The sequence below is a fragment of the Strigops habroptila genome, chromosome 7 (assembly GCF_004027225.2).
Source record: "Strigops habroptila isolate Jane chromosome 7, bStrHab1.2.pri, whole genome shotgun sequence".
In the NCBI taxonomy this organism is placed as follows: Eukaryota; Metazoa; Chordata; class Aves; order Psittaciformes; family Psittacidae; genus Strigops; species Strigops habroptila.
In genome coordinates, this window is record NC_044283.2 from 34,521,666 (window position 1) to 34,549,206 (window position 27,541).

The following is a 27,541-nucleotide window of genomic DNA, read 5'->3' on the forward strand; positions in this document are numbered from 1 at the left end:
CTGACGTCCAGCTTGGAATGAAGGACTTGAATGCTATGCTGCAGCCTGCATATATTTTAGGAACGTACATTATTACCCTTATTCCTCATCGCAGTGTGTGTCATGGTGCTGATCACTGACACCAGAGATATAAAATATGACAAACCTCTCTGCTGCCTTGAAAGAGCTAGCTGAAATAAGAAGGCACAAATCCAAAGGATTTATAATAATAGTAAATGTTGCAGAGGCATACTCTGTTCTAGTGGGAATAGTTTTAGAGTGGGAACAGTTTTAAATAAGCAATTAGAAATTATCATGTCTATCCTGCACCCAGCATTAGATATAAACTATGAATTTCTAAAATTTAGCTATCCTTTTATATAAAGCTACTACTATTTTTATGGGTTACAACTAGCAAGATTGAATTAATATAATGAATTCACATAGTAAAAACCAGAGTAACGTTGTGTGATGTTTAAACATTGCACTGTCTTATTCCATTTTACCCATGGGTTTTTCTCAGAACACTTGTCAATGCTCAACCTAAACTGCTAGTACTTTACAGCCATTTTAGAACTCCACTAGCTATAGCTAACAGCAGGTGCCAAGGAAAGAGAGACAAGAAGACAGAGAGGACAGAACAGGGCATAAGCACAGAGCTGGGAGAACATACTGGGAAAAAGTCCTGTTTCCTAAGCTATCAGACAGTCAGACTTCTTGAAATAGGTGATATCAGTATGGTTAATGACCTCTGATGGATTTTTCTTCCATGAATTTATCAAACTGCTTTTGAACCTATGCAAACTTACAGCACTCGATGTTCCATGGAAAACATTTTAACAGTTTCTAAACATTGTGCTGTGGTTACGTTCATTTAACGTGCAACCTCTTCAGTTCCCTACTTCCTGTATTATAAAGGGCAATGACTAAGTGCTCTCCTCCACCTCACCCATGATTTTATAGACTTCGGTTGTAGTTACTTAGCCACTCCTGACACGGACGGTGTTTCCTCCTCTGACCATCCTTGTCGACCCCCTGTAGCCTTATTATCCAGTTTGAGAAGGGGAACCAGAAGTGAACAATGTTGAAGTTCCAGGCATAACACATTTACATCATAAAACAATGGTTTGCTTTGTCCAACTTCTTTTTCCTCTCTTAACAACCTCACTAGGCCCATATTCCAGTGTATGATCACCTTCACAATTTTAAACCAACAAACAACATCCCCACCTTTTAATGTATCTTGTAATTTTCCATGTTCCAACTTGTCACTGTTGCCTCTCCCTTGTTCTGTCTTGTTTATTGTCTTGTTTATCCTGGCATCCCACTACCTTACAGAGTTTAGAGACAGTGCATATATACTTGTATTGTTTTAGAGACCATCACATAGAGAATAGAATTTGGCTTTCCTTTGCCAAAACTAGAACAAGTATGTCCTGCATAAGGAAATAAGCCACAGTGGAAGTACTACCTTTCCCACATACCCCTACCACTACAAGTAATACTCACTGCCTCTCTCAAGTCTGTGCAGGCTGAAAATCACCTGATTCTCAAGGATAAAACCTATGTGCGTGTTTGTAGAAGTACGGCTGGCACAGGAGAATTTTAAATTAACTTTTAAGTAAATGCTGTTTTACTACACCACTGCTATTACTCCAAATAATAGGGTTTCTACTCTGCATTACCAAAGTATTTAGAGACTACTAAAAAAATACTACGTCAAATTCTAGGTTTAAATATTGTAGTGTTGACCAATAAAGAAATACTGTTTACACTATGCAATTCAGAAGTGTATTTAGTCAATTGTGAGCTTCTGTAAGAATATCTTTAACATGAGCAACCGAATTCTTTAACAAATTAATAGAAAAGGTAGGGGCCTATGTGCATTTACTCACACAATATCTGTATGCTGCTCATACCTGTTTTTCAGCCTGCTTCAAGAGTTTCTGGAATCGTTCATCCTCTAGCACACACAGGGGAAGGTCTGTCTCTCCTCTGCCTTTCATTTCTTCAAGCTTTTGTTTAAGATCCCGCAAGGCCTGAAGCTCATCATTCAGTCGATTCTGTCTCGTGCGTGATGCCTGGAGGTCCAGCTCCAAGTCAAGGGAAGTGCGTACGGGGCACTCTTGTGTAGCTCTTCGCATGATTGGTTGGCAAACAGGCTGAATCAGTTGGGAGACAGAACAATAAAAGTTAGTATCTAGAGAGGCTGGTGTAGGCTTTGACATGATACAGTCAGAAAAGCTCAAATATTTTTGCTTTTCTTTAGCAGAAAGCTGCTGTGATGAGATCCAAGTCCAAAAGTTCATCTATTCTGCAATTTTTCTTCAGGCACTAGCTAAAAATAAATGCAAAAGTTTCTCTGATCAGATGTACAATGATATATTTACAAGTTAAAACAAAAAAACCTATTCTGCTCCCCAGGACAACACTATGCAGACTTCCCCATAGATTTCAACTTCTGTATTTATTTTCATAAGCATTTGCTTTTTCAGGGCCTAAGCAAACACATACTGTTACAAACTTTGTAAAAATGCATTACTTTAGCATATTTCACATTATTTACTGTCCTTCGACAGTGACTTTTCGCATAAGAAGCTATCCCAAACTATTCAGTATTTCTTTCTTTATGCCAAATGTAATCCTGCTACCTGGTAAAAACTCTTCTCTGAAGTGTTTTTAAAGTTACAAGCAAGATTAAAATAGAGCTCTCAACTTACGCAAGAATGAACTCCATGCAAGAGAAATATAACCTTACTCTCTTGTCCTTCAATCATTTTGCTACTCAGTCTTGGAGAAGAGTAAATCCCCTTTAAAAGGACACCTGAATCCTTGAAATTTTGACCAAAATTTGCTCAAGGTATATTTTGCTGGTGTTGACTTTTGTGTAGCATAAGTCACCTTGGGTCACTTTGCACTAGTTGGGTTCCTTAACCCACATCCCTTTGACAGCAACAAGCTAAAGTTCACCAGTAAACGCCATGATGCTGAGCACCAGTGTCTGGCTGCTGGCTTCAGTCACAACTAGAACAACATCAGCTTGGTTCATGGGGGAGGACATAGCACTGAGACCACTGTGGTGAGATTTCAACCAGGAACTACAGGACTACATGTAGTACTTGCATGGCTTTTGCTGAAATAAACAACATGCTTTATTTCAAGCCATGTGTTATTCCTTCTCTCCCCATACTTTGTTTTAAACCATGTCCAGGTAACGTAGCACATACCCGTTTAACTCTTAGGCTCCGCCGTTCTGTGGCATTTCTCACAAAGAGAGACTTTTTGGCTAGTGTTGAGCTGTCACTGTCACTTCGATTCAGCTGTTAAAATGTACATAACAGAGATATAAAGCACATTCACATACATATACAGCTGTATCGATATAACCCATCCGAAAACCTCAGCGCTGATATACATGTAGGTCATTATTAGTATAAAGTAAAAATTTTTTCAACTAGAATAAGCATCTACTTTAAAATTCTATTCCTAAAGCAAGACAACCATCGATCTTACTGAATGAAGAGTAAGCAGACTCTTTAGGAATGCAAGGAAGACAATTATGGTTATTAAGTACTGCCAAATCACTGTCTGGCTGCAGATTATACACTACGGATTTCATTTACCAGGGGTAGGCTTTTAACAAATCTACCACAGTGAAGGTAAATTACTGTAGACATGCATCTGTCCAAACAACTGTATTTTTGTATTATTATTATTATTTGTAACAAGTTTAGGGGTGCCTACAGCTTCCTTCAGAAGTACTTCCTGCTTCTCAAAAATATGCACCACAGCTCAGCAGTAGTTTCTTCTTCATTATAGCATTAGTTCCACATACATCGATGCAGACTGATTGTTAGATGCGTCAGCACACATAGTGGTAACCTTCAGAGAAAACAGAAGCATCTATCTGCAAGGTATTTATTTCACCTCTTCAGCACAGGATGGACAAAAAGAATCATTCTGGTAACACTTCAATAACCAAAGCCAGAGCCCTAAACATGCTGACTGGAAATTGAGGGTGAGAAATACAACCTCTTGCAATATGAATACACCTCTCAAAAGACAAATCTTGCCTTCCCACCATGGAGCCACTACTGGGAGCTCAGCCCTGGATAAGTACAGGTGCTGTCATCACTGATACTCCTTTAAGTACTTCTAAAGGGCGATTTTCAAAGGCACCAACAGACTTCGGGTCTGTCCGTTGAGGCTCGAGAATCTTTGTGGTTTTTGTAACATCGTATGAGAGGAGGCACTTTCTTATAGCTAGGCCACCTCTTCTGAAGAGAGCAGCTGGCAGTTAGCCAGAGCGTATCCAAGAGGTGCTTTCCTCTAGAACAGCACCACCAAGCAAGCAAGGCTGGATATGCTTGTGGAGCAAGCTGGGGACTAGGACTGGGAAAACCCACGCAGCTACAGTGCCACCCTTGAACCCTGACAGTGGACTACAGGTATTTCTGAAACTGCAGAAGATTCAGCTGTGTAAATATGTGTTTCCCCTAGAGTGCTTTGCTTCCAGGCAATATCATACACAATAAGAAGAGAATGGTTTATTTCAGGTATGTTCTTCCAGACTCTGGCTTCTGGCAGCAATGTTCAAAGCTACAAAACCTCAGTACTCTTCCAAATGCAAAAATGTCTGGAGCTTATACTATCAGAGCAACTAGTGTTACTTCCTATAAAAGACCTCCATACGCAGCAAGCTAAGGCTATCATTTTTTGCCAATACAACCAATTTCCAGTATATGGAGATGAAGATGAAGGCTATGTTCTGAATTCAGCCAGTTACCTACCCAAATTAAGTAAAGACTGTTACTAAACAATCTGCAGTGCTTCATTCTGGAGGGTATATGGAATAGTTACGTAAGTGTGAAAATACTGACCATAAATTTTGCTATTTTTTTTAGGCCAATATGAATCACAGAGAAGCAATCAACTTTAATGTTCCCAAATGATTAAGGCAACCACCTCTAAGTGAGCTGGAAAAGAATTAAAGTGCGAGTATTTTCTTAAAAAGTCATACTTGTGTGAGTAACCTGTAGAAACTATAGATCAAATTAAACTGCCTTTTCTAGGGTGTCTGTAATTAAAATCTATAGAGCTGGGAATCTGTGCTTAAATCTTTAAACACATGATTTTCACAGTTAGTTTAGCAGCAACAAGGCTGACAATTTAATCTTTCTCCATGCTGCCACAGATCCAGAGATTAGAGAACTTTGCTGCCGAAGCCACATTTAAAACTCAGCCCATAGGCAGCGCTCACACATCTTCCAAAGATGTTATTAGAGCAGGATTTGGGCTGCCCAGCTTTAAAACCAGTTGAGAAACAAAGTGAGATTTAAATTGATGACTGAGCTCTTTCCACACCGTTACCCTTAAATGGTTACACTATTAAAATATGGTAATGCAATGGCAGTTTACAGTGAACTCTATTCTGTGTTTTAAAAAATTATTTTGCTATGAGAGAGCTGTAGCTGCTGACACACAGGGAAACACAGTTTTTGCAGATAGCTGGCACAGGCATCTGTGTTACTTCTCTCCAAGCAATGTGTTTTTGCCCTAGTAAAGTTGTTTTGCAAGAGTATGCAACTCTGCTGAAAGTCAATTCTACTATGCATCAGGTCAGTTAGGGAAAGAAAGAATCTAGAGAAAGCACAGGCTTTGCCTCTTGCAGGGAAAATTGGTACATGACTCACTGTCATTAATGCATCATTCCCAAGAAGTTAAATGACTCTTCAGTTAATAGCTCCTCATTCCAAGTGTTTTTCCTCTTACCCTACAGATGTATTGGTTCCGCTCGCCTGGAGAGAAGGTTTGTGAGCGCACTATCATGCTGTTCCTGACAAAGGGATGCTGTCTTGAGCTCCAGCTGGCTCTGTCCTTGGGTCGGACTGTTGTGTTCTCGTTAACAGATTCCTCAGTGTTAGTCTCTTTATCAACCTATGAAAAGGAATTTAGTTTATAAGAACTACTATATACAGACACATGCCACCACATAGTTTTTTTGCCTTTGGATTTTACAAGCATCCTTCTTACCTTGCAGTGGATGGAAAAAGACCAGCAGCAAAAAGCATCTTGCACATACAGAGAAGCTATGCTAAGAAACACAAAATTCCCAAAATGCATAACAGTGTGTGGAGAGAGTCTTGGAAGGTGCTCTTTGTATCCAGTAAAACCAAAGCTTTTGCAGAAAGGCCTGTGCTGACCTGTAGATGGTCTGATGCAACCACAGTGCAACTAGTGTTTTGCTTTGCCATTTGCAGGCATTATTATTATTGTGCATTTACATTTATTCTGTTCTGCATTTGCAGAACAGCAAGGTTCTGCCATGCTAGAGATGGTGCCTCTGTACACTGAAAGGGGCAGCTGGTAAAGATACATTGCCCAGCTTCTTCCAGACGTACTGTCATATGCCCCCAAGCCCCAGCAGCGGGGCTGCTTTACTGTGATCTGCAGAACTGTGCCAGCCCTGTGATCCCAGGGAAAAGACACTGCTAGCTGCTGTCCCCCGGAACAGCCAGCTGCCTACAAAACATGCCACAGAGAGCCTCAGGTGGCCACATCCCTGCAGGTGGCACAGCCCGTGCTTGCTTACACGCAGCATTCCTCTTGACAGCCAGGACAGAACAAGCCCTGGAACAGCTGGCACATCGGATGTCACTGATGTGCGCTGGGGCATTTTCTTCAGCTTAGGTAATTTAATGAGGTTCATGGTTTTCAATGTGCAGGTGATAAATACAATAACCCAAATAACACAAGTGCAACCCTGAGAGGATCTGGCACACAAAGATCTGTGCTGTGGCTGGCTTTACAATGAGGTCTGCTATGTCTTTCACTCACTGTCTGGGTCTGTCCAGCCTGGGCTTAGCAATACGTTTGTGTGCATGCCTAACCTTCAGATGTTGTCCTTGATGTCTCCCCCTTGCTGATTTAGGGCTTTGATCTATATTTGCTTGCTACCCAGCAGACTGTCAGTCCCTTTGTACCATGGCTGTAGCTCATTTGGCATCTTGACACATTAATTGGAAGTTAATTACCAATTCCAGCAAGTCCATTGAGGTGCTGAACTTATGTATTGTCACAAACCTGAAGGAGCGAGATGTCATTCTTTGCCTTTTTACCTTTGGTATTTTACAGAACCTGTGGGTTTAACATATGCAGCAGTGTTTTCATTAAGATGCAGAAAGTTGTTCTAAAAATTTCATTTCTGGAGTATGAGCTACCATGTTAGAGATATGTTTACTAAAAATTTACTAAAAGTACTTTCAGAAAGGTGGACTGTAATTTAAAGTGAACAGTTAAAAAATTCTTGTTGCATGTTCTTGTTATATGCAGCATGTGGGTTATTCAATAGTACACAGTTTAACACATTTTGGAGTTTTCTATTCATTAGTCTTTCCTCCTCTTCTCTGCTAAGCCAGTTTTTGTATTTCACACCCTAAAATAAAGGGAAGAAATCGGGGAATCCCTTCATCCCCATTGGTTTAGAGATCTTGACCCCTGTTCTGCTTTTCCCCCTGTTTATCAGAATGATAATGAATCAGGATGAAAAAAAAAAAGGAAACAATGAAACAGATGTACAGAAATAGTTTAAATATGCACAAGTTGCAGCCACTGAACTGTATGTGTATTTTGAATATTCTCCCTATGCAACAAAAACCACACATATTTTTAGTTAATTGGCTTTGGTGTCCTGCCTAGCATGTCTGTTAAATGTCCTCTTCATAGCTCAGATGTGACCACACCCATTTCATTCAAAGTATATACTGACAAGTGCTACAGCAAAGGCCACATCAAATTGTAAATGCTCAGATGCAGCAGACTTCTACATTAACTGCTCAGAAATGTATCTCCAGACACAGCAAGCTACTGTAGGAATGTGTATCTTACCAGTGTTAGTATTACAGCAGCTTGCTGGCTTTCATGGGCCTCATCACTGTTCTCTCTGTCCTTGTCTTCATGTGTTTCTGGTGCATCAGTGAGTAACCCCATGCCATCAGTACAGTTGCCTTCTACTGCTGGCTTAATGCCACCGTCCTCTTCATCCACTATGTCATCAGAGGCTTCTGTGAGCATTTCTAACCTGTGTGAACAGAAGTAGTCCAGGCTTACTCTCAAACTGAAAAAGCCCACCAGAGAAATAAATGAGAAGGCCCAGGCCTTCACCCATATATAATGTACACATTTTCCTGAAAGGGAAAACAAAAGTATCACCCAAATGCTTCCATTAAGTTCACCTAAAGGCACATTTCATTATATGCTCCAGTAAACCCCAGCAAGCTCTACTACAGTTCACCTTCAAGATCATTATGACAACACTGCACTACATTCAATGGCTGTTATGTTGATGTCTCTGAAGGACTCTGGTTGCAATAAATTCATAAAATAAATGCACGAGTCTCTCTTTCTCCTGTAATAAAGCATGTTTATTTCTACACTTCAGCTAAGAAATTGAACAGGAACTCAACACAGCAATTTAGCAAGAAATCTGTTTCTTTGGAAAGCTCACATGGCCTTCAAAAACAAGACCATCAGTGGAAGCACACACACACTGACTCTGTTAGACAGCAGCTCTTTTTTCAAATCTTAGTTGCTTATTAACATTAATGAAACTAATATTTGATACAAGACATTCTAGTACACCTCCAGTGGCTTAGACTTCCCGGATGGCTTCACAGGAAGATGTACATGGAATGGAGGAGCATCAGCAGTAGGAGTTACCAGAGCAGCCAAGATATCGTAAAGCTGAAAGGTGGTGAATGAATTGGCCACACAACAGAACAAGACTGTTGGTTAGAAACTGCAACAGGCTGCCTGAAAAGTTGTGGCTGCCCCATCCCTGGAAGTGTTCAGGGCCAGCTGGATGGGACTTTAAGCAACCTGGTCTAGGCAGGTTGTACTAGACAATCTTTAAAGGTCCCTTCCAACCCAAATCATTCTATGAGTCTATGATCTCCTCCAAAAGTACAGCCCTTTCATTTGACTAAGAATAGAAGGAATGTGTGGAATCATTCAGACATGAACAGTGAGGGTGGAAAAGTGGCTTTACCAGTCTTCCTCAGAGCCCCTTTGCTCCTGTTCCTCGTCCTCATCATCTTCAGCCAGCTCTTGTTCTACTGCTTCCAGCTCAGCAGATGTCCTCTCCAGCAGAGCTGACACAGCATCCTGCTCACAGAGAAAGAGAAGATGAAACCAGAATTGTGTGATACATGACATAGGTAAAAAACCTGACAATCCTTGCAAGAGCTGCATTACCCTGCTGCTCCCTGACACCAGCAAGCACATAACTTGGATCACAAGAATAAGCGGATTGAACTGTCAGTGTGCAGCATGTTAACTGATTGTTTTTATATAGAGTAAATCTCAATCAAAAATAGATTGTCTGTAAAATGATAATGCAATCAAATATGTGCCTGTCCCCTTTTAATGTCACATCTCCCTTTCCCAACACATTGCTCACCAAGTCCAATGAGTCCAATGACTGCTTGCTTAACAGAAACATGGATTCTTCATTTTGTTCCTTGGGTTTTTTACCAGGAATTTGCTTGCAAGGCAACAGGTTGTACCACAGAGTACAAGTCTCATCAGAAAATGATAAATCTGCCAGACTGATCTGAGTCCCAGCCTGCACAAAAGAAGAAAATGGAAGAAAATTGTTTACATTTGTTTTATTTCCTGCAAGACAGCTGAAAATAAATTCTACAGTACTTGTCATGTAAAACAGGCTGCACCAATTTGACATGAATCTTCATTCCCTTTTTAAGGGTACAATTTTCTATCTCCCTCCACTTCTAGTCAAAATAAACAAATAGAAGTACACAGAGACGTCCTTCATATCATCTGTTCTGCCATCTTTTATTTCAGTGTGCAGAACATCTCCTTCTTGTGTGCACACACACAAACCCCTCTGTACCACTGTAAGACATACGTCTGCTTTCTACAGCATTCAATAATGAAAAACTGTGTCAATGAAACCTGGAGCATCAACTCACGGAGCAGCAAGTTTCAGTCAATTTTTCAGTTGTTCTACCACAAAATTCATCAATACAGCAAACAATAACAGGTGACCTTGTTTGCTCTAACCAGTGAGGAAGCAGATGAAAAGACAGTAAAAGAGATTAAGAAACCCCTTCATTTGGACAAGCACTGACATCCACTGAGTTGTCACTCTGGGAAAACTTACGAAGTACTTGTGTTTGGGCTGTGCCTTGGAGATTAAAATCCTCTGTTCCTTGGCAGAGAAAATAATCTTCACAGCTGCTGGGCTACATACACAGCTCTTACCAAGACTCTCGTCTTGCTGCCCAGGGCTTTCTGCTGGGGTGGGTGGTACTCCCAACTCTTTAATTTGATCTTGTGATTAACCCTTATGGTTTTTTGTTATTGGTGGTATTTTTTTCCTTCACCTTTGTATCCTGCATTTTGTTGCATATTTGTCCTACTGCCCTTCCCTTACTTAAGTGGAAACCTCTTACACACTGAAAAAGGCCAACACATTCCCCAGGAATTAAGTTAACTTCTACATTTTTGGAAGCGAGAGGCTGTTCCCAGTAGTCAGAGCTGAAGTACCCCATCACATTCCAGTGTTTCTTCAGTGTGCTGTAACTAAAAATCTCGCTGTGCTACAAAGTCAGGCTCATGGTAAAAAACTAAACTGAGTTGTACCAGACCACGCAGAAGCAATCTGAAAGTAAATGAAGCATCTCTAATTAGCTGATGACCACAATTAACGACAATACTTTAGAAGTGCCAGTTCCCAATAGGCTGATCTATGAATGTCACGCACCCTTTTATTATTTGTACAGATCTTTAAGACTAAAAAAGTGGACATCATATAATTTACAACAAAGAGCAAAAACGTAGTTTTAGTTTGTTCTTTCTGACAAGTTGTGATAATGAGGGTTTGCCTTTTTTTTGGACATACTGTGGCTCTTCTTCAACTTTTACTTTAAAATCTAGCGTTAGAGTAACGTTGCAGTGAAATTTATGGGCTATTTTATGTACAAATACCTAAGACTGTATCAATCTGTAATTAAAGGGCTAAGGTGGTTTTTACCCTTCACCTTTGTATCCTGCAGTGTTAGAACCATCAAAACACCTCCAAAATCTTCCATCCAGGATTAGATTCTGTATCGGAAATCTTAGAGAAAAGTAGTATTTTAAGTACTACAGCAACAACCAAGTTTTGCTTCAGAGTTGATCTCCAAGTATTGTGGAATTTTAGCAGCCTTCACCATCAAAATAAGAGGGGACACTATAAACAAATGCATGCAAAGAAAAAAAGGCAGAAATAAAGCTGCATACCAAGCATTCTTCCCGACGACTTCTACTGACTTGGACCGCACAAACATCTACTCTCAGCGTCTTCTGTAGCAGTGTTACTTGGGAAATGGCTACTCTGAATATTTCGTTGAGTAAAATGGTTTCTGTGGCAGGATGAACTTTTGTGCGGAAAAGGCAGCTGATATCAGTTGAGGATGGAAGTACTGCCACTCTAATATACCTGCCAGAGACAAAACATGGTCTTGTATGTAAACTAGCACTTGGCTGGTGATGCATGGTAGAAGTTGACCCCATCAACTAAAGGACTGAATGCCAAGAAAATGAAACATCAACAAATCAGAGGTCTGATGGAAAAAGAGGTGGAAAAGAGGAGTGAGAAACTCCTCCCGTCCCTTGCAGAAACATTTCCCAAAAACGCATTTCTGTGCCTGGTAAGGTAGTAGGCAAGAGAGGTAGCTATTTCTGCTTCTATCCTAATTTATCTTCTGGTTCAGTACTGTGAACACTGAAGACCATGTCCCATATGGGAGGAAATATGATCTTAATGTTAATTAAAAACATGAGAAAAACTTAAATTCTCAGAACAATGTGAGCAGCACTGAAAAGCAGTGACATCTTTTCATCTTTTAAAGAAACAAACAAACTAAAACCTCCAGAGAAACCAGTAAACTAAGGAAAATGAGGAAGAAAATAGCTAGGGCCACAGCTGCTTAAGATCAATTCATAATGTATTAAGTGAGACTTAGAAGAATGCATCTTACAAGGCTAAGTTTAAGCACAGGGAGTAACTTGAAACTGTTAAATGGCTGCATTTGTTTTATGTAACAAATATGAATGGATGTTATGTGAGTAAAGGAATACTAGCTAACTTGCAGGGCTCACTTTAGTAGCAGCTTGATGAAGACATTCCTAATGCAATTTGTACATGTTATTTACCTATTGCACAGCTTCTCCTACACATGAATGAGCATAGTAATTGTTGTACATCTTTTATGTGCCTATGCATTAGTCCATTTCTGGTATTGGCTTTAAATAATTGACATTCACTGCAGAACAGAAAGCAGTGAAGCTAGCTAAAGCAAGAAGAGAAAGCGGGCCAAGCAAGATCATTCTGGAAAAAACTTTTCACCCCAGAGGTATAGTACTATTACTATATTTTCTGGTAGTGGCTTCGTATATATTGTTGTTGTTATTAAAAACTTAAGTTTTACATTAATTAAACCAAAAGAAATTAGGCCTGTGAGAAATTTGGGGTTGCTCTTTGAATTTGGCCATAGCCTTTATTCCCCAATTATGCCAAGCTTCTTGGGATAAAGGCTATGATCAAAGTTGTCTGCTATGTATAGTCTGGAGAGCAGGTATCCAACATTTTGACAAACCAATCCCAAAGTTAAGTGTTAGTGTAATGTAATTCCCATAATGCTGCTGCTGCTGTATTCACATAAATGTAGGTGAGCAAATTGCATGGTCTACTAAAAACAGCCATTTTAATAGATTAAATAATTAGGAAACATTTAGAAAACAGGGGGGAATAGAAGATAAAGTATATTAAAAGTATGTTTAAAAGGTGGTTCATTGGAACTTTCTTTTAATAATTATCAGCCAGCTTATTTGCATCAGGCCAGAAAGAGGGGTAAACAGAGAAGTAAAAGATAAATTGCTCACTGGCTTTGTTTTACAAGGGTGCTTACTTTCATTTCAATCAAAAAAGTTGAAGAGTCAACCAATGGCTCAGATTTTGCTGTGACAAACTTATGACTTCCCAACCGATGAAAATATTATCCTGACACAAGTAATAAAAAGTATTCATCTAGGCTCTACCTACTCCAAAAATGAACAGCTCTCATAAACAGTGTGGAAACAGGTACCAGTAAAATTTCATGTCAAATCTACTCCTCTGTCTGTAAAGGTTCAATAACGTACTAATCTATCCAATTTGATGTTCTAGAAAATGCAGTTATAACACAGCATCATTTTCTAGGACCAATTTTTATCATTGTACATATCTATACACTATATATATATATTAAAAATATATATATATGCAGACCATGGCAAATGATAGAAAAACTGCTATTTGCCTGCACTTGAAGACACTTGACTACTAATTACAGCTTCTGTAATACTAATTACAGAAAAAGATGCCAGCTACGACCTAACTTTATCTTACTGAATATTTTGCTGACATTCTTTTTATATTCTATATTATCTACTTTTCCTCTCAGCTGTGTCAATTTATTCTTCTATAATTTTTCTATATTCTAGTGCTAAATGCTAGGGGACTTGGAAGGTGACGTGAGCAGGGGAAAGATGGAGGTTAGAGAAGGAAAGATGACCGTAGACACCACTTATTATTAAGAGCAAACAAAACCAAACAGAAAAACCAACAAGCCACCCAGGCCTGTATGCCTATACATCCGTTCCGTATTCAGTGGCTTCCTCTTGATCTGCCAATCAAATTCAAAGTGATGGGGGACAGGGGGAAGGGAACCAGCAAGAAAACCAAATTCTGCAAGGATTGATTATGTTCTACTCTAATCTTATTTACCTTCTCAACAGTTTAAGCTAGCTTTCCAGTCTGTAAAAAAACTCACTGAAGTACAAGCGTCCCCAAGGAGCCAAGGCAAACTGTACTTATTTCTACAGTTGAGAGTTTTGGATTAGAATCTCAGTAGTAACATTTTCTTATTCAGGCATTTTTCTTCATTTCCTACACACAATTTCCTCTGCAACTACTTCTAGACTTTTCCTGTTAGTCCAGTTCAACACAAGAACTAATTCTTAACAGACCTCCAACCTCCAGTCATGAGGGTTGGTGTATCTCAGTGTGGCTGTGCTTGTCCACTTGCAATTTATCAAATTACCCCTTACCTTTAAAAGCTCACTTAAAAGACACATACTATTTTAACATAATTTTACATAAAAATATCACATAAATGTAAAAAGACAACATTCTGAGCTGAAAGAATGGCAATGTATCAAAAGAACATTCTTAGTAACAACAGAATAGCTGTTCTGCACTCACACAGCTACAAAATGTTTTAAAACACTAATGAAGCATCATTTAAAAAAACCCTTTTTGTTCCACTTTAATAGAACGTGCATATTTGCTGATAACTACTTCTTGCAGCATTGCTGGAATATTTAAAAGCTCAGTACTAATACAGTTTTAAAAGTTTTGTACGTATTTTAGTGCTGTTCAGCAGTAAACCAATCAACAACTTTGAAGAATTTGTACAATTCATTATTGCTACTGCACAGTGATTGTTTGACTTACACTTTAGAGCCAAGGGGGACAGAAAATGCTGGAAGATTTCTGAGCCGTACTATGATTATCACAAAACTGGAATTGCTGTGGTCATATCTGTTAAAGAAAGGACAACATGAGGCAAGGTTACTAGTTGCATTCATGTACAAACAGAAATACTCCCTTTGCTTACTCACTCACCTGAGTCCTATTTGTACCTGGGCAGCCTCTACAATTGTTGCATCATCTTCACTATATACAATATCCTCAGTTTCATTTGGTCTAGGGCAAAGAGTCAAATATACAAATTTAGGAAAATTATAGTTAGCTTTCAGCAGTAATTAAGGTATGCATATACAGAACACGTATACATTGTCCTGAACATACAGAACACGTATACAGTCAGCCTGAACAGGCTGATTTAATTACAGCATGCACTCCAAATGAGAACTTCAGAGCCTACACAATAGAAATACCTGTTTGGGGGACAGCTGCTGCCTGAACAGTTTGACAACTCCAGTAATGAATCAGAAAGACCTTAGGCTGATTACTGAAGCAGGCCAGACTAACAGGCAAGAGAAAAATTCATGACATTTTCCTACTGATACTTTGTACTTTATCTCCCTACTGAATACAAAAGAGGAAATTAAGATCTGTAATAAACATCAGACCACATGTGACCTGGGTATGAAATACTGTTTTGAAGAATACTCAAAAGCAGGAGCTTTGTAAAATAAAGAGGTTTCTGTGCAAATAAGAAGCACCTTTCCTCTGAGCCTGTTTTCAGAAGCATTCAAAGAACCAAAGGGATTCAAGTCTTGCAGCTGTAGGGCAACTCTAGCGTTCAATGGAATTACAGAGAATCCATGTGGCAAAATAATTCCAGTCATTCTCTGGGAGGTTTGACTGAGGATGCCGTATTAATGTGTTTCACTGATTTTTAAAATGAGTTGGCATCAATAAACAAGATCAAGACAGAAAGTGTCAAGATAAGAAATGTGAAGAATAACACAGGCATCCCACAAGAAATGACAGCTTTATTTTAAGACTCTGCATCTAGAGGTTCCCTTTTACTATGCATTTCCTGGCTGATGGCTAATTTGATAGAGTGTGTTTATTTCCTCCCCTGCCTTGAATTACTTAATACAAAGGACTGGTCTACACAGCAGAAATCACTGTAGTGCAACTTCTGGAGCACAATGACAAATTATAAGTCATTTCATACACAGTGCTCATAAAAACACTTCTACTAAACATAAGCAACTCACACAGAGGCACTCATTACCTCTTCACTACTTCCTACTCAGTAATAATTAAGAATATCCACACCTGGAGCTATCATGGAATAACTACAGTCCGTACATCTTTGCTTGCACAAATGGCAATAGCTTCCTTTTGTACACACGCTTAGGGAATGCAACTGTCTTCTTTCATCTTTTCCTGATGAACAACAGAAAGACGACAGGAATTTGTCCTGTTTTCCACCTATCCCACCACTCACAGCTGGACAGGACTTGCAAGACAAGATGACTTGCTCCACAGAACATCCACAGCTTTTGGTCCAATGTCTGTTCATTTCTATCCACTGCACCTTGTAACTGGAGCAGACAGTAAGTTTTGATTACAGTGGCTCAGAATTGAAACAAAATGGAAAGACAGCAATGGTTACTGAACCAAAACACCCAGTCACAGCCACTCGGCCAAGTGAAGGCTGAGTTTTTAATAGATGGGAGTTTACTTCAGCCCAAGAAGTTGCATTAGGTCTAAATGAAGACATGGAAAAAACTCATATTAGGATTTCAGAGTTCAGGGTGAAATATGGGTTCCTGACCTACCATGGGATTGAATGGGCATTGCAACAGTTCAGGAGAAATCCCTTTTGTATTTCAGCTTTTTTATTTGGTGTCATCTATTTTTATTACCTTTTAATTTGTGAAAGATTTGACAAGTAGAAGTAATTTTATCAGAGGCCAATAAAACCCATTTATGATACCATAATGCACCTTTATCTGTCCTAATAGAAAAGCATTTAGCCTGGCAACAGAAGACAGCAACTGTGTCTTTGTAACCATCCTGCTAAAACATCTCTCTGAACATGCAAAAGGACAAAACAGTCTTTATGTCAACGACTTGCAGAAGTTGAGGTGAAAAATAAAGATTTTGGTTTCTCTTGTAGTTTGCAATAGTCTTCCATTATGCAGTCTAAAGTTCATTGTTCTCACTGCCATAAACCAGACAATACTATATAAGCTAGTATGAAGAATCCTGTAGAAGTTATGTATTGTCAAAAAGCAAGACCAGCAATTACATTTCTTTTATCCTGTTTACCACAGAGAAGCATAAGCATTAAACTCTAACCTGAATTATTTTTATACCTACAACTGATGATTCTCTTATCTTTCTTATATCTTCTTTTTTAAAAAAGAAATTTTTCAAGCAAAATCCTATGCAATCTTAAGATTGTATCTAAACAAAACAGTAAGTAGCAAGAGTCACTCTGAGTGAAGTCAATGCAGCTACATGGCAGAACCTGTAGGTTGAATTCAGCTTTTCTCCAAGGAAAAAAGCCCAAAGATCAGAAGGTAGCTTTTTAATACTGCTCAAACAAGTTATACAAGCACTCTAATGCAAGTTTATTAGCTTAAAAAAACGAATCAAACCTCACTGTTCGGCAAATGTGCCCTTCTTTCAATATGAGAGTACAAAATACTTACAAAAAAGGCATAACCAATAACCTAGTTATGCTGGTATTACATAACTCCTTATAGGTATATTTAAAGTCTTGGTGGAAACACTTGCATTATTTCTCAAACCTACTGTTTCACAGAAGCCTCATATACACCACTATCTCCAGCTACAGACTCGTCAGACACGGCAGCAGACACACAAGCTGTTTTCTCCTCGAGCAGGTTGCTAGCTGCTCTCAGTAAGTCAACACCTGCAAAAAGAAAGAAGAATGAAAACTAGTCCAAGAGATTAATAGTCAGAGAGGGCGAAGCGCATCGCTTAGAAAGTTGTGAAGTTGAAAGCAGTGACCCTTAAATGAGTATCACAGAGTAGTCTTGTTCCACGTCATTAAACATTCTGCGACTGTAGTACTCTTACCAGATATTCTGGCTAGGGATATAACCAAACTGATGAACTTGAAAATGTACAGCTATTATTCTTTCCCAGAGATACAGGCTCCTATCATCACCCATATCTGTTGAGCTAGTTATTAGCCTTCATTATCTTCATTGTTAACCCTCATTATCCTGATCTTTAAACCTCCATTTGCCGTGTTCACATTCTGCACTGTAGTAACACTTTGTCTACAGGCACAGTGCTTGCCTACTGTGTATTAAATATTTAGAAGTCAGAGAGACACCCTCTCCCCAGAGATATAACTGCTAGAAATGAAAAATCCTCTCTGGTTTACTATCATCAAAAACTTTTTATGCTACAGCCTCTTTACTATCAACTACTGCTTAGCTTTAATCTTCAACTTGCATTCATATGCTGGTGTCATGCAGTGAAGCAGCCGCATTCACAGAAAGCCACGTTCTGCAGCACAGTGAACCGAAAGCCTATGCAGTACTTTCATCTGCCAAGGGGTGAGGATATTGGTATGCATTATCATCCCCACCTGAATCATGACTTTACATCTTGTTAAGATGTTTAAAATTTAAGGCTTCAGATTAGATGATTGATTGCTGCGTTTGTGCTTTTATTTATGGCAGTAGGAATGCTTTTTCCTTGATGATGAAGTGCTCTTTCCCTTTCCCCCCACCATGTGAGGGGTGAAGGTGATGACATGATTTATTGATTACCCTTAGGAATTACCACAGAAGCCTGAATTGACTTTGACAATGACAGAGACTGACTGTGGAAGAACTACATGATATTCCAACTTGGTTTCTGCAGCAGGGACATGTGCAGAGGAGCGAATATCTGTATGGTTCACCTGTGCAGAAAAGTCAGAGACAGAGAAGCAGGTGAGCACTGCACCTGAAGAGGCAATGCAGATTATTACATGAAAATACTAGCTATACTGCCTTCAGGTATGCCTGTGTACCTCCAAGGTAAGGTTCAGCAGTATTCAGATCTGTAGTCTTGTAAAACTTAAGTGTGTGGGCTGAAATTTTCCATGCAGGTTTTATGCCTCTGGCTGAGTTTGTCGAACACCTTCCCATTTGGCATCACAGCAGTTCCAAGAATGCAACTGGAGTAGGAACACTGAACCAACCCCACGTCTATGTCTAATGTACTGAAGACCCACCATGAGGCCCATTTTACTGTGGAAACTAGAACTATTGAAGCATAATTAGTTAATATCTGGCTTCTCAAAATTTAAGTGCTTGTTTTGGCAGTCTTAATACAGATTTAAAGATAATTCGTGTCATACATATAACCCCACATGAGGAACTATCAGTATGATGAACCACAGGATGAATTTGTATTTTAAAACCATAACTACTTATAGACTTAAAAGACACACTGATGCTATCCACAATGATAGGCCATCAAAAAAGCTCAGAAGTGTTAGACATCCACATGATGCCTTTGAAAATAATGATTTAAAGAAATACATTTTAAACAAATAATTCTGATTCCTCATAGCCCTATGTGCTCCCAAATTCCAAGCCATCTTAAATGCAGTTTTCAAATTAGCTGAATTGCAGCTGATTGCAAAGACAGACAGATCAGAATTTGTTGTTCATTTGGAAAGGATATGCTGCTGAAATACAGGCAGGAAAAATTACTTTTTTTTCCATCTTGTATAATATAGCTCTAAAGCAAAGTAACTACTGTGTGCCACTATACTGAAAAGACAAAGGACAAAATTACCTCCACCCCTTCCAAGTTTTTCCACTTCGCATTTCCTAGGTTCAGACCATTGGGACATCAGTCAATTTCTTTTTTCCCTTCTGCACAGTTGAGCTGAGGGGGGAACTCCCAGCTTGTAATATGTATACCATACATTTCTCTGGTCCATACCGAAATTACTACAGTAACACAGTAAGCTAATCTAAATAACCAACAGATATTACAACAATTCCTTGATATATATATATATATGCACATATACACACATAAATATTTCTCATGAAAATACATGTCTGTATCAATATGTCCAGATATTTTTATTAAAAGCTGGCACAAGGGTTCAAGCTTGGCAACAAATCTGACAATGCACTCTCTAGAGGTAGGCTGTATTTACTCCAAGAAATCCAAACTCCTTAGCCACTTCACTGTCAACTCAGGCCCAGAAATGTGGAGCTGGGAATGCTGGGTACTGATCAGGTTTCAAACAGGACTGCCAGTGCTCAGCAGTAGTGGAAATCTGGCTCCCTCAGTTGTTCTAGGGAAAACAGAGCCACTACCTAACATAAACACAGGAACATACTTAATGACATGATAAACATGCAGAGAAAGCACCACATACTGTCAACCCTAACAAAAGGCAGCAAAGACTGAGGACAAGCCATCAGTTCTTGACAACTGGGATTTTTGAAGTTCTAACTCTGCCAAAGTCTTTGACAACATAGATGACTAAGTATGTTGCACGGCTTGTACTGCAGATTGGAAGTGAGATTCGTTACACTGAATTCAGCCATCTCAAAATTAACTTTAACTAGTTACTAAGGATACCTCAATAACTCACACGGTCATTCATCCCATCTTGGTTAAAGGGAAGTATGTTTTAGGATGAGATGACTCATCCTTTTGGAAGTTACCCACAGACTGCAGGGGGAAGCCTACACTAGCCTCAGGGCTCTGTTTTAACTCACATGGATAAAAAGCTAAAAGCTATGAAATCTGTGTTAAAAATGGGAAGAGTCTCACCATAACTTACAAGGCACGGGGTCCCTTGTCTTTCCTCAGCTCACATAGAAAAAGCGGGTTCAAATAAGCAGATACACACACACATAAAAATTCTAACTCCTAAGTCCAGAAATCTCTTTCACTGAGGATGTCAGTTTGTAACTTCTTCAGTGAGAAAAAAAGTATCTGATTTTGCATTACCAAAAACCAGCAGAGGATATTTTTGCTCTACCCCCATACATCCTGACAATACCCAGGAACACCATGCATCCTCCCTGCCTTCAAGATCCAGCTGTAGGGTTTTCTGTTATTTTTTCATGACGGAGTCTGCAATTCATGAACTTTCCTTCTGAGAGAGCTACTGAAAAATGTAGGGAATCAGGGTGACTGTAGCAATCTGCAGCCAAAGCTGGACATTACGTAAGGTCCCTCAGAGCTACTGACTGCCCACCATGGCAAATGTGTGCTAACAAGATACTTCTTCAGTGACACGAGGTACCTCCCCATTCAGGAGCCAGCTGTTAGCTCAAGATTTTCATGTTATATATTCATTTGGCATTAGGTTTTTTTATTACCTGAACTTCCTTCATGTAGAGAAGGCAGAGGCTGCCTAATGCCTTCATTAAGGTCTTTATCATCTGTAGGAATCTGAGATCCTGCTCTGGCTTCAGAGTCCAGTAGTATTTGGTTCTCACAGAGACTAATGCCTGCAAAATCACCCAAAAGGTCACAGTCTTCAAAGTCCGCAGTGAGGTGATGCAGAGGGGAATTCTGAGCTGACACAGAAAACGCAGCTTCTAAAACCAGTGGGGAGCCTGGAGGGGACAAGGAGGACAGTGAGGATCTGGAAGACAGCGATGTCACAGATTTGGGAGGTTCAGTCAATTTGGGATGGTCTGCAGCTGGAGGAGAGTCACTGTAACCCAGTCTCCCATGGGAACTGGCCACTTCATTTTCATGAATAGTAGTGATAGGCCCCAAAGGAATGTAACCACTTTTTTCTTGCAATATGAAGTCAAGTTTATACTGATAGTCCAAATCTGTTATTTGATCGCCTTGGTTATAGTAGAGATCTGTGGAGCTGAGCGAGTTTAGTGACCCTCTGCTTGACGTGTTCAGAGATCCCCGGCTGGATGCCAGAGATCCCAAACTGCTCCCTGAAGACACAGACAACGTACTAGCTGAGAGGCTGTGAAGAAAGCACAAACACGGACACTGATGTTACTAAACTCGACCAGCACAAAATGTAACAAGGAGAGGTAACACTGACCGGAGCTGCTGTTTAACTGCTTACAACTGAATGCTTTCTTGCGGCATCATGTTTTTTAAGCAGCCATACTTGGCTTAGATCAGTGTGCCCAACCTGCACACTATCAGGGCAATTTGTCCAGCTTACGGCCTGTTGCCAAAGCCTCCTCTTCTCTGCAGAAGGCTGCAGATTTGGCAAACTGGTCCACCTGTAACCGCAGCCTTCTCAGCTGTTATATTCCCTCAAAAACCTGCTCCGTTCCAGTGTGGGTGCTCATGGGGTCAATGTGACAGGAAAGGAATCCCCAGGAAGGAGGTTATGGCAGCAGAGGAGTGCTGCCACCTCTAGAGCAATTTATGCAGCCTGCCCTCTACCCAAGCACCTGTGAAAGGTGGCAGCTAAAAGGAGACAACTTACAGAAGAACTACTTCACATATACAATACAACACACACTCTACATGCACAGCAAATCCAACTACATAAGCATGGCAAAGGCCATAACATGCAATCTTCTCCTGTTCATAACAGAAAATAACGAGCCTTGCCAGGCCAGAGAAACTGCGTGTCCCTGCGTTGGCTCAGTAGGACTCTGCTGGGAAATAATGTCAGGAAAAATAATGCAAGGCAGCCCCTTCTGAACATTTAAAAGATGTTTACTGAACAGTAATAGAGCTAGCAACTTTAAATGTTTTGCCTCTGGGCTAGAAAACTGCACAAAGAGACTCCCAAAAGTCCAAACAAACAGGACCACAAAATACTTAAAAAATAAAAATTTTTTAAATGCTCTTTCCATAACTAATCACCAATCAAAATGCAATTTATGGGCTCTGGCCGAGATGTTTGAAATAGCTAAACCAGCCTAGATCCCAGGAATAGGATGGTATGACTTATTGTGAGAGGACCTTTTCCTCTTAATGCCCCATGTTGATTTCTAAGAGAATACATTAATTACTGCAGTGTCCGACTGGTGTATCCCATTGGCATATGCATGAAAATTCAGGATTTCCTAAATAGATATAATGGACATATGGTTTGGTAGCCCAGAGTAACAGTCCAGAAGGGAGAGAAACTCTTCCCTAGGACCAGTTACATGCATCATTAAAGATTAGAATTCCCATGAGGGCAACGAGTTTGAGTTCACAGTTGCTGTAACCCACTACATTTTTGTTATCATTATGAATTTCATAAACCCAAAGTCAGATTTTGAATCAATAAGTGTCAGGGGAAAAAAAATAAATCCTGCTGAGGATACATTTCTGCCTACAGAAAGCATAAGTCAGTGCTGAAGAACAAAACCAGAAACAACTATTCACACAAGTATTTACATGCATACATGTACTCATTAAGTCTCTTCAGTTATTACATAGAATAAAGGATATAGTTCTAATAACTGATTTTAGACAGAACTCTGAGAAACCATTTGGTCTCCTCAATGACAGAATTTTGAAGATACGACCAATCAGACAATTCCTGATTTGTTTACATTGAAGCAAAATAACGTCTGCCTGTTTAATTATGGAAGCTGTGCAACAAATCCATTCACTCCAGTCTGGAATGCTTACTGAAATTATAAAGGTATGTAAGGTTTGCATGGTGGCAAAATGCTTGAAGCTATTACATTTGCATTTTCTTACTGAAACAAATTTTGTTCAGCCTCCAGCTAAGACAAAAACCTAAGACTGAAGTTGAGGCATCCAGGTCCACTAGACTGTTGCTGAAGACAGGTTTAACATTATGCAGTATGGTCTCACCTCCTAAGCTGTGAATGCAAATAAGTAGTTAACTTTGTAGTTTCTTCAAGTTTCTGTACCAACTCTTTTCTTCTCTCCTCCAATTTCAATCTGGAAAGAGAGTAAGCATAGGTAAGCATTACAAAATAATCTGGAGGCTAAAATACTTTATAGAGAAGACAGAAACAAAGTGAAGATCCCTCATGTTTTCATCTGGTTGCCAACTACTAAAATCCAAGAGACTGTGTTAGCTCTCAGTCTTATTGTAAAACCCTAACCACTCCAGCAGAGTGACTTTACCTGCAGAATAGTAAGCACTGTAACAAACCTGCCGAGTGTACAAGCAAGCAGAGTGTTGGTACATTCACATTGTACCAAGGGGAATGTGCGCCCATTAAAAGAGTAACAGATGAGCACTGGGAAAATAGCTGCAACTTCAGGAGAATAAGATCTGCACTAACACAGTTTTAAAAGTCATGCTGTAAGCTGGCTCCTCACTTCATATAGTTTCAGAAAAAAACCCAGAAGAACGCTAATACCAGTATTAGCCCTGATGATGCAAGAGCTTGGGGTAGTACTGCAGGAAGTTTAAAAATAAAGCACTACATTTGGTTCAGTCTTCATATAGAGACAAAACACAGTAAATCAAAGCAGCATTCAAGTGCAGGATTCTGGGATGATAAGACCATATCTCCAGGTGAGACCCCACATGGAGTACTGCGCTCAGCTCTGGGGTTCCCAACACAAGAGGGACATGGAGCTGCTCAAGTGAGTCTAGAGGAGGCCATGAAGATGATCAGGGGTCTGGAGCACCTCTGCTATGGAGAGGGTCAGAGAGAGTTGGGCTTGTTCAGCCTGGAGCAAAGGCAGCTCTGGGGGCAGCCTTTGAGTACCTAAAGGAGGCCTACAGGAAATCTGGAGAGGGATTTTTTACAAGGACATGTAGTGACAGGACAAGGGGGAATGGCTTTAAACTGAAAGAGGGGAGATTTAGTTTAGGCATTAGGAAGAAAGTCTTTACTGTGAGAGTGGTGAGGCACTGGCACAGGTTGCCCAGAGAGGCTGTGGATGTCCCATCCCTGGCAGTGTTTGAGGCCAGGTTGGACGGGGCTTGGAGCGACCTGGTCTAGTGGAAGGTGTCCCTGACATGGTGGTGGGAGTTAGAACTATATGATCTTTAAAGTCCCTTGCAACCCAAACCATTCTATGATTCATTCTATGATTTAGGAGTCCTTGGTAAAGATTTCTACATCCCCAACAGCTTTGTCATCACCTCAGAAGCACACAGCATTGTGATGCTCAGTATCAAGGTTCACCTTTACAAAAAAGCAGGATTTATTGCCTCCTGCATCATTACCCAGCACAGCTCTAAACCCACAAATGGTGGAATCTCTCACTCCTTTCAGCTGGCTGCTAGCAGAAAAGATTCACTAACTTTTACAGTGATATTTTTCTTTTTATAATTCCCTTTTATCACTCCATTTACAACACCAAATAAACTGCTTTCCCTCAGTGGGTTCAGCTAAAACTCTCCTGTAGTTGTGGATTAGTACATTCTCCTCTAGCCCTTGCTCAGTCAACTGATACATGTCACAAGTTCTCAAGCAACTAATCTGAGAGACAAGAAACCGTGCCCCCTCCTTAAAAAAAACCAGGTTGCTGTTCATTCTTAGAAACCATTCCTTTGGCCTTCCTGGCATCTCAAGGATGTGTAAATTAAAATTCAGATACAGACAACACTTCAAAGAACAAACCCCAAAATTCAACCATTGCTTTCTTATGCAAAGTGAATGAAATACTCGAGAGTTCCCAGAATTCACTCTCTTTGAGTGTCAGATACCAGTAAAAAGACATTAAGTCCTGAATTCAGCAAAGCATGAAAAGCACTTGCTTACACCCATGCTTATTCAGCCAGCAAATCTGGGTTATGCAAAGGTGAATAAGTTACCCGGAGGTCAGCCAGGGTGTGAACTTCCACTCCACTGCCCACGCTGCGTGTGTTCTTACACCGCAGTAATGTGTTCATCTGCCAGTACCTGCTATAGGACTGTTAAAAGCATACATGGCATTTCATTCTTTGCTCAGAAGACATACAAAGGGGGTTCCAAACCAAGAATTATGCTCACCTATGTTATCAGATACTTTCTCCTACCTTTTTACTATTTATCAATGCCTTGTGTCTTCTTTTAAAGCCTAATCTATCCTGCTTTTCCCAAGCAAGAGTGCTCTTCACTAGCTCTTTTGTGGCTTTTCAATAGTGAAATATCATTTTTATCTTCAAGGAAGAGGCACAAAAATTGCTTTATGTGTTCAACTACTAATGGATAAAGGCAAGAAAGAAAATTAAAAGCTTAGGAACTTCTCTGACTGGAGCCCTCAAAATCAATAGTTTTTCCACTGAATTTGTACAATTAAACTAAAAAGTTTGATTTTTTTGTTTGGGCTTTGTTTGTTTATTTGTTATTTCTTTTTCTCCAAAGCAGAAGCAAAAGTTTATTTTCATTATCTTGAGGAGCTTGATAAAACGTATTTTATCCCACGTAGTTCAGGTCCTGAAAAAATTCTTTCCTGGATGTAGTTCGATTTACTAGTAATTAAAGAAGTAGTATTAATACCTGTAGGTAATTTTCAGAAAGATGTTAGTCACACGTCACAAACACAAGCTGGATGATGAAATCACTCCTGGAAATTCCAAGACACACAGCAAATAATTTTGTATCTCACAACAAATTGAGATTCAAGGAATTACTTTTTTTTTTCACTCTACATTAGACCAAACTGGGGGGGGGAAAGGAATCCCCAAAAAACCAAACCCAACAAACCACCCTTCAAAACTTTCAAACAATGAACTTCCTTCTTTACAGCATAAGCAGGAATTTTAATACCCCCAAAACCACGTAAATACCTGAAAAACCGCCACGTTATCTTTTCTGACATGGCCTCTCTCCATCTCCCCTCCTATCTAAATTAACCTATTACTTGTTGCAGGAGCAAGACATTTTTCTCCAGTTTTGATCTTAAATTGTAAAATTGCTGAGAGGGGCACAGAATCTTAAGAAAATACATTAAAAAGCTGATGAGCACATACCTCACCTTTCAATGCAAACTTATGTGGACATGTTTATGACAGGCACAAGAGCAGGGACCAGTTTTGCAGGCAACAGCACAATCAAGTAGTTAAATCACACATCTGTTTAAATGCCTGTGATTACTTAGAAGATTTTGCCAAGGACTGAAGCAGTAATAGAATATCCCTGACATGAGGGAACCCAGAGGCAAGAAAGTAGCGAGTTTTCCACAATCTAGTTACTTCTATTTAGTTATTGGAAGGCTTCTTAAAGCAGTCAGAGTATGCACTGTCTCTGCTTTTCTGAAGCTGATATGTTAGGATCTATACCTTCCGCCTGTAAATTAATTCCATCTACATCTACCAGTGGCAATTCCAGCATCCTACTCCAAAATAAGCCAGGACTATGCTATAATGCTTTTGTTTTAAGTCAGAGCAAGTCTGCTGTTTCTTCCTCCTTTAGAAATAAAATAAAAAGAAACAAACCCCCACCCCAAACTAAACAACCTTTGTCACATCAAGCTCTGACACAATCCATAGCTTCATTATCAAATTCATTATCCGGTGGAAACACTGGATATATTAAATACTGGAAACCTAAGGCATTCATGAAGCTTCATGAAAGAAAATAGTGCTGCAACAACAATGCAGCACTTTGAAGATGGCGTGGTTCCTTCACTGATAATGGAGAGAAACACCTTCCTCATCTCTAAGAAACAAAACGCTGATGTCTGACCTGATACAATTAAATGTATCCTTTTCTCCAATTAACATTTCAGGAAGAGTTTCACCATCTGAGTCCTACAAAATGAAGATTTTCCTTATGTTTATAGCAGACACACCAGAAATAATCCTCAAAACAGCCTGGTGTGAAAGAATTTATGCGCTCTTAAGTCATCAAGGGAGACAGCTTTAATATCATAAAGAGTTGCAGGTTGAAATTCACTGGAGATTCACTGGAACAGCAAAAAAGCAAACCAGAAGCCACCATAAATGCTACCTCAACCAGCAGTGTACGACATGAAATCTTACAGCAACCTCAGAAAAAAAAAAAAAAGAAAATCCACATTATCAAATGAAAATCCAAAGGAGAAAAAATTGAAGAAAATAAGAGTGAAAAAAATTAAGCTCTAGCAACTAGTTGTGTCACTACACATGGGAAAAAAACCCCGCTGTTTCATTTC

At 39.6% G+C, this 27,541-nt stretch overlaps 1 protein-coding gene across 2 annotated transcripts in view; it reads right to left on the reverse strand.

Moving 5' to 3' along the window:
- WWC2 (WW and C2 domain containing 2) overlaps positions 1-27,541 on the reverse strand; it is a 102,021-nt gene that overhangs the window by 7,701 nt on the left and 66,779 nt on the right. For both annotated transcript variants that reach the window (XM_030493126.1, XM_030493127.1), the window contains 12 exons: positions 23,312-23,401; positions 20,887-21,500; positions 17,324-17,444; positions 14,708-14,788; positions 14,537-14,623; positions 11,281-11,479; positions 9,437-9,601; positions 9,026-9,141; positions 7,867-8,059; positions 5,752-5,916; positions 3,207-3,299; positions 1,899-2,141 (listed from right to left, as the gene is read on the reverse strand). In XM_030493126.1, coding sequence (XP_030348986.1) covers positions 1,899-2,141; positions 3,207-3,299; positions 5,752-5,916; positions 7,867-8,059; positions 9,026-9,141; positions 9,437-9,601; positions 11,281-11,479; positions 14,537-14,623; positions 14,708-14,788; positions 17,324-17,444; positions 20,887-21,500; positions 23,312-23,401 — 2,167 coding nt within the window. The remainder of the gene's footprint in view (positions 1-1,898; positions 2,142-3,206; positions 3,300-5,751; positions 5,917-7,866; positions 8,060-9,025; positions 9,142-9,436; positions 9,602-11,280; positions 11,480-14,536; positions 14,624-14,707; positions 14,789-17,323; positions 17,445-20,886; positions 21,501-23,311; positions 23,402-27,541) is intronic.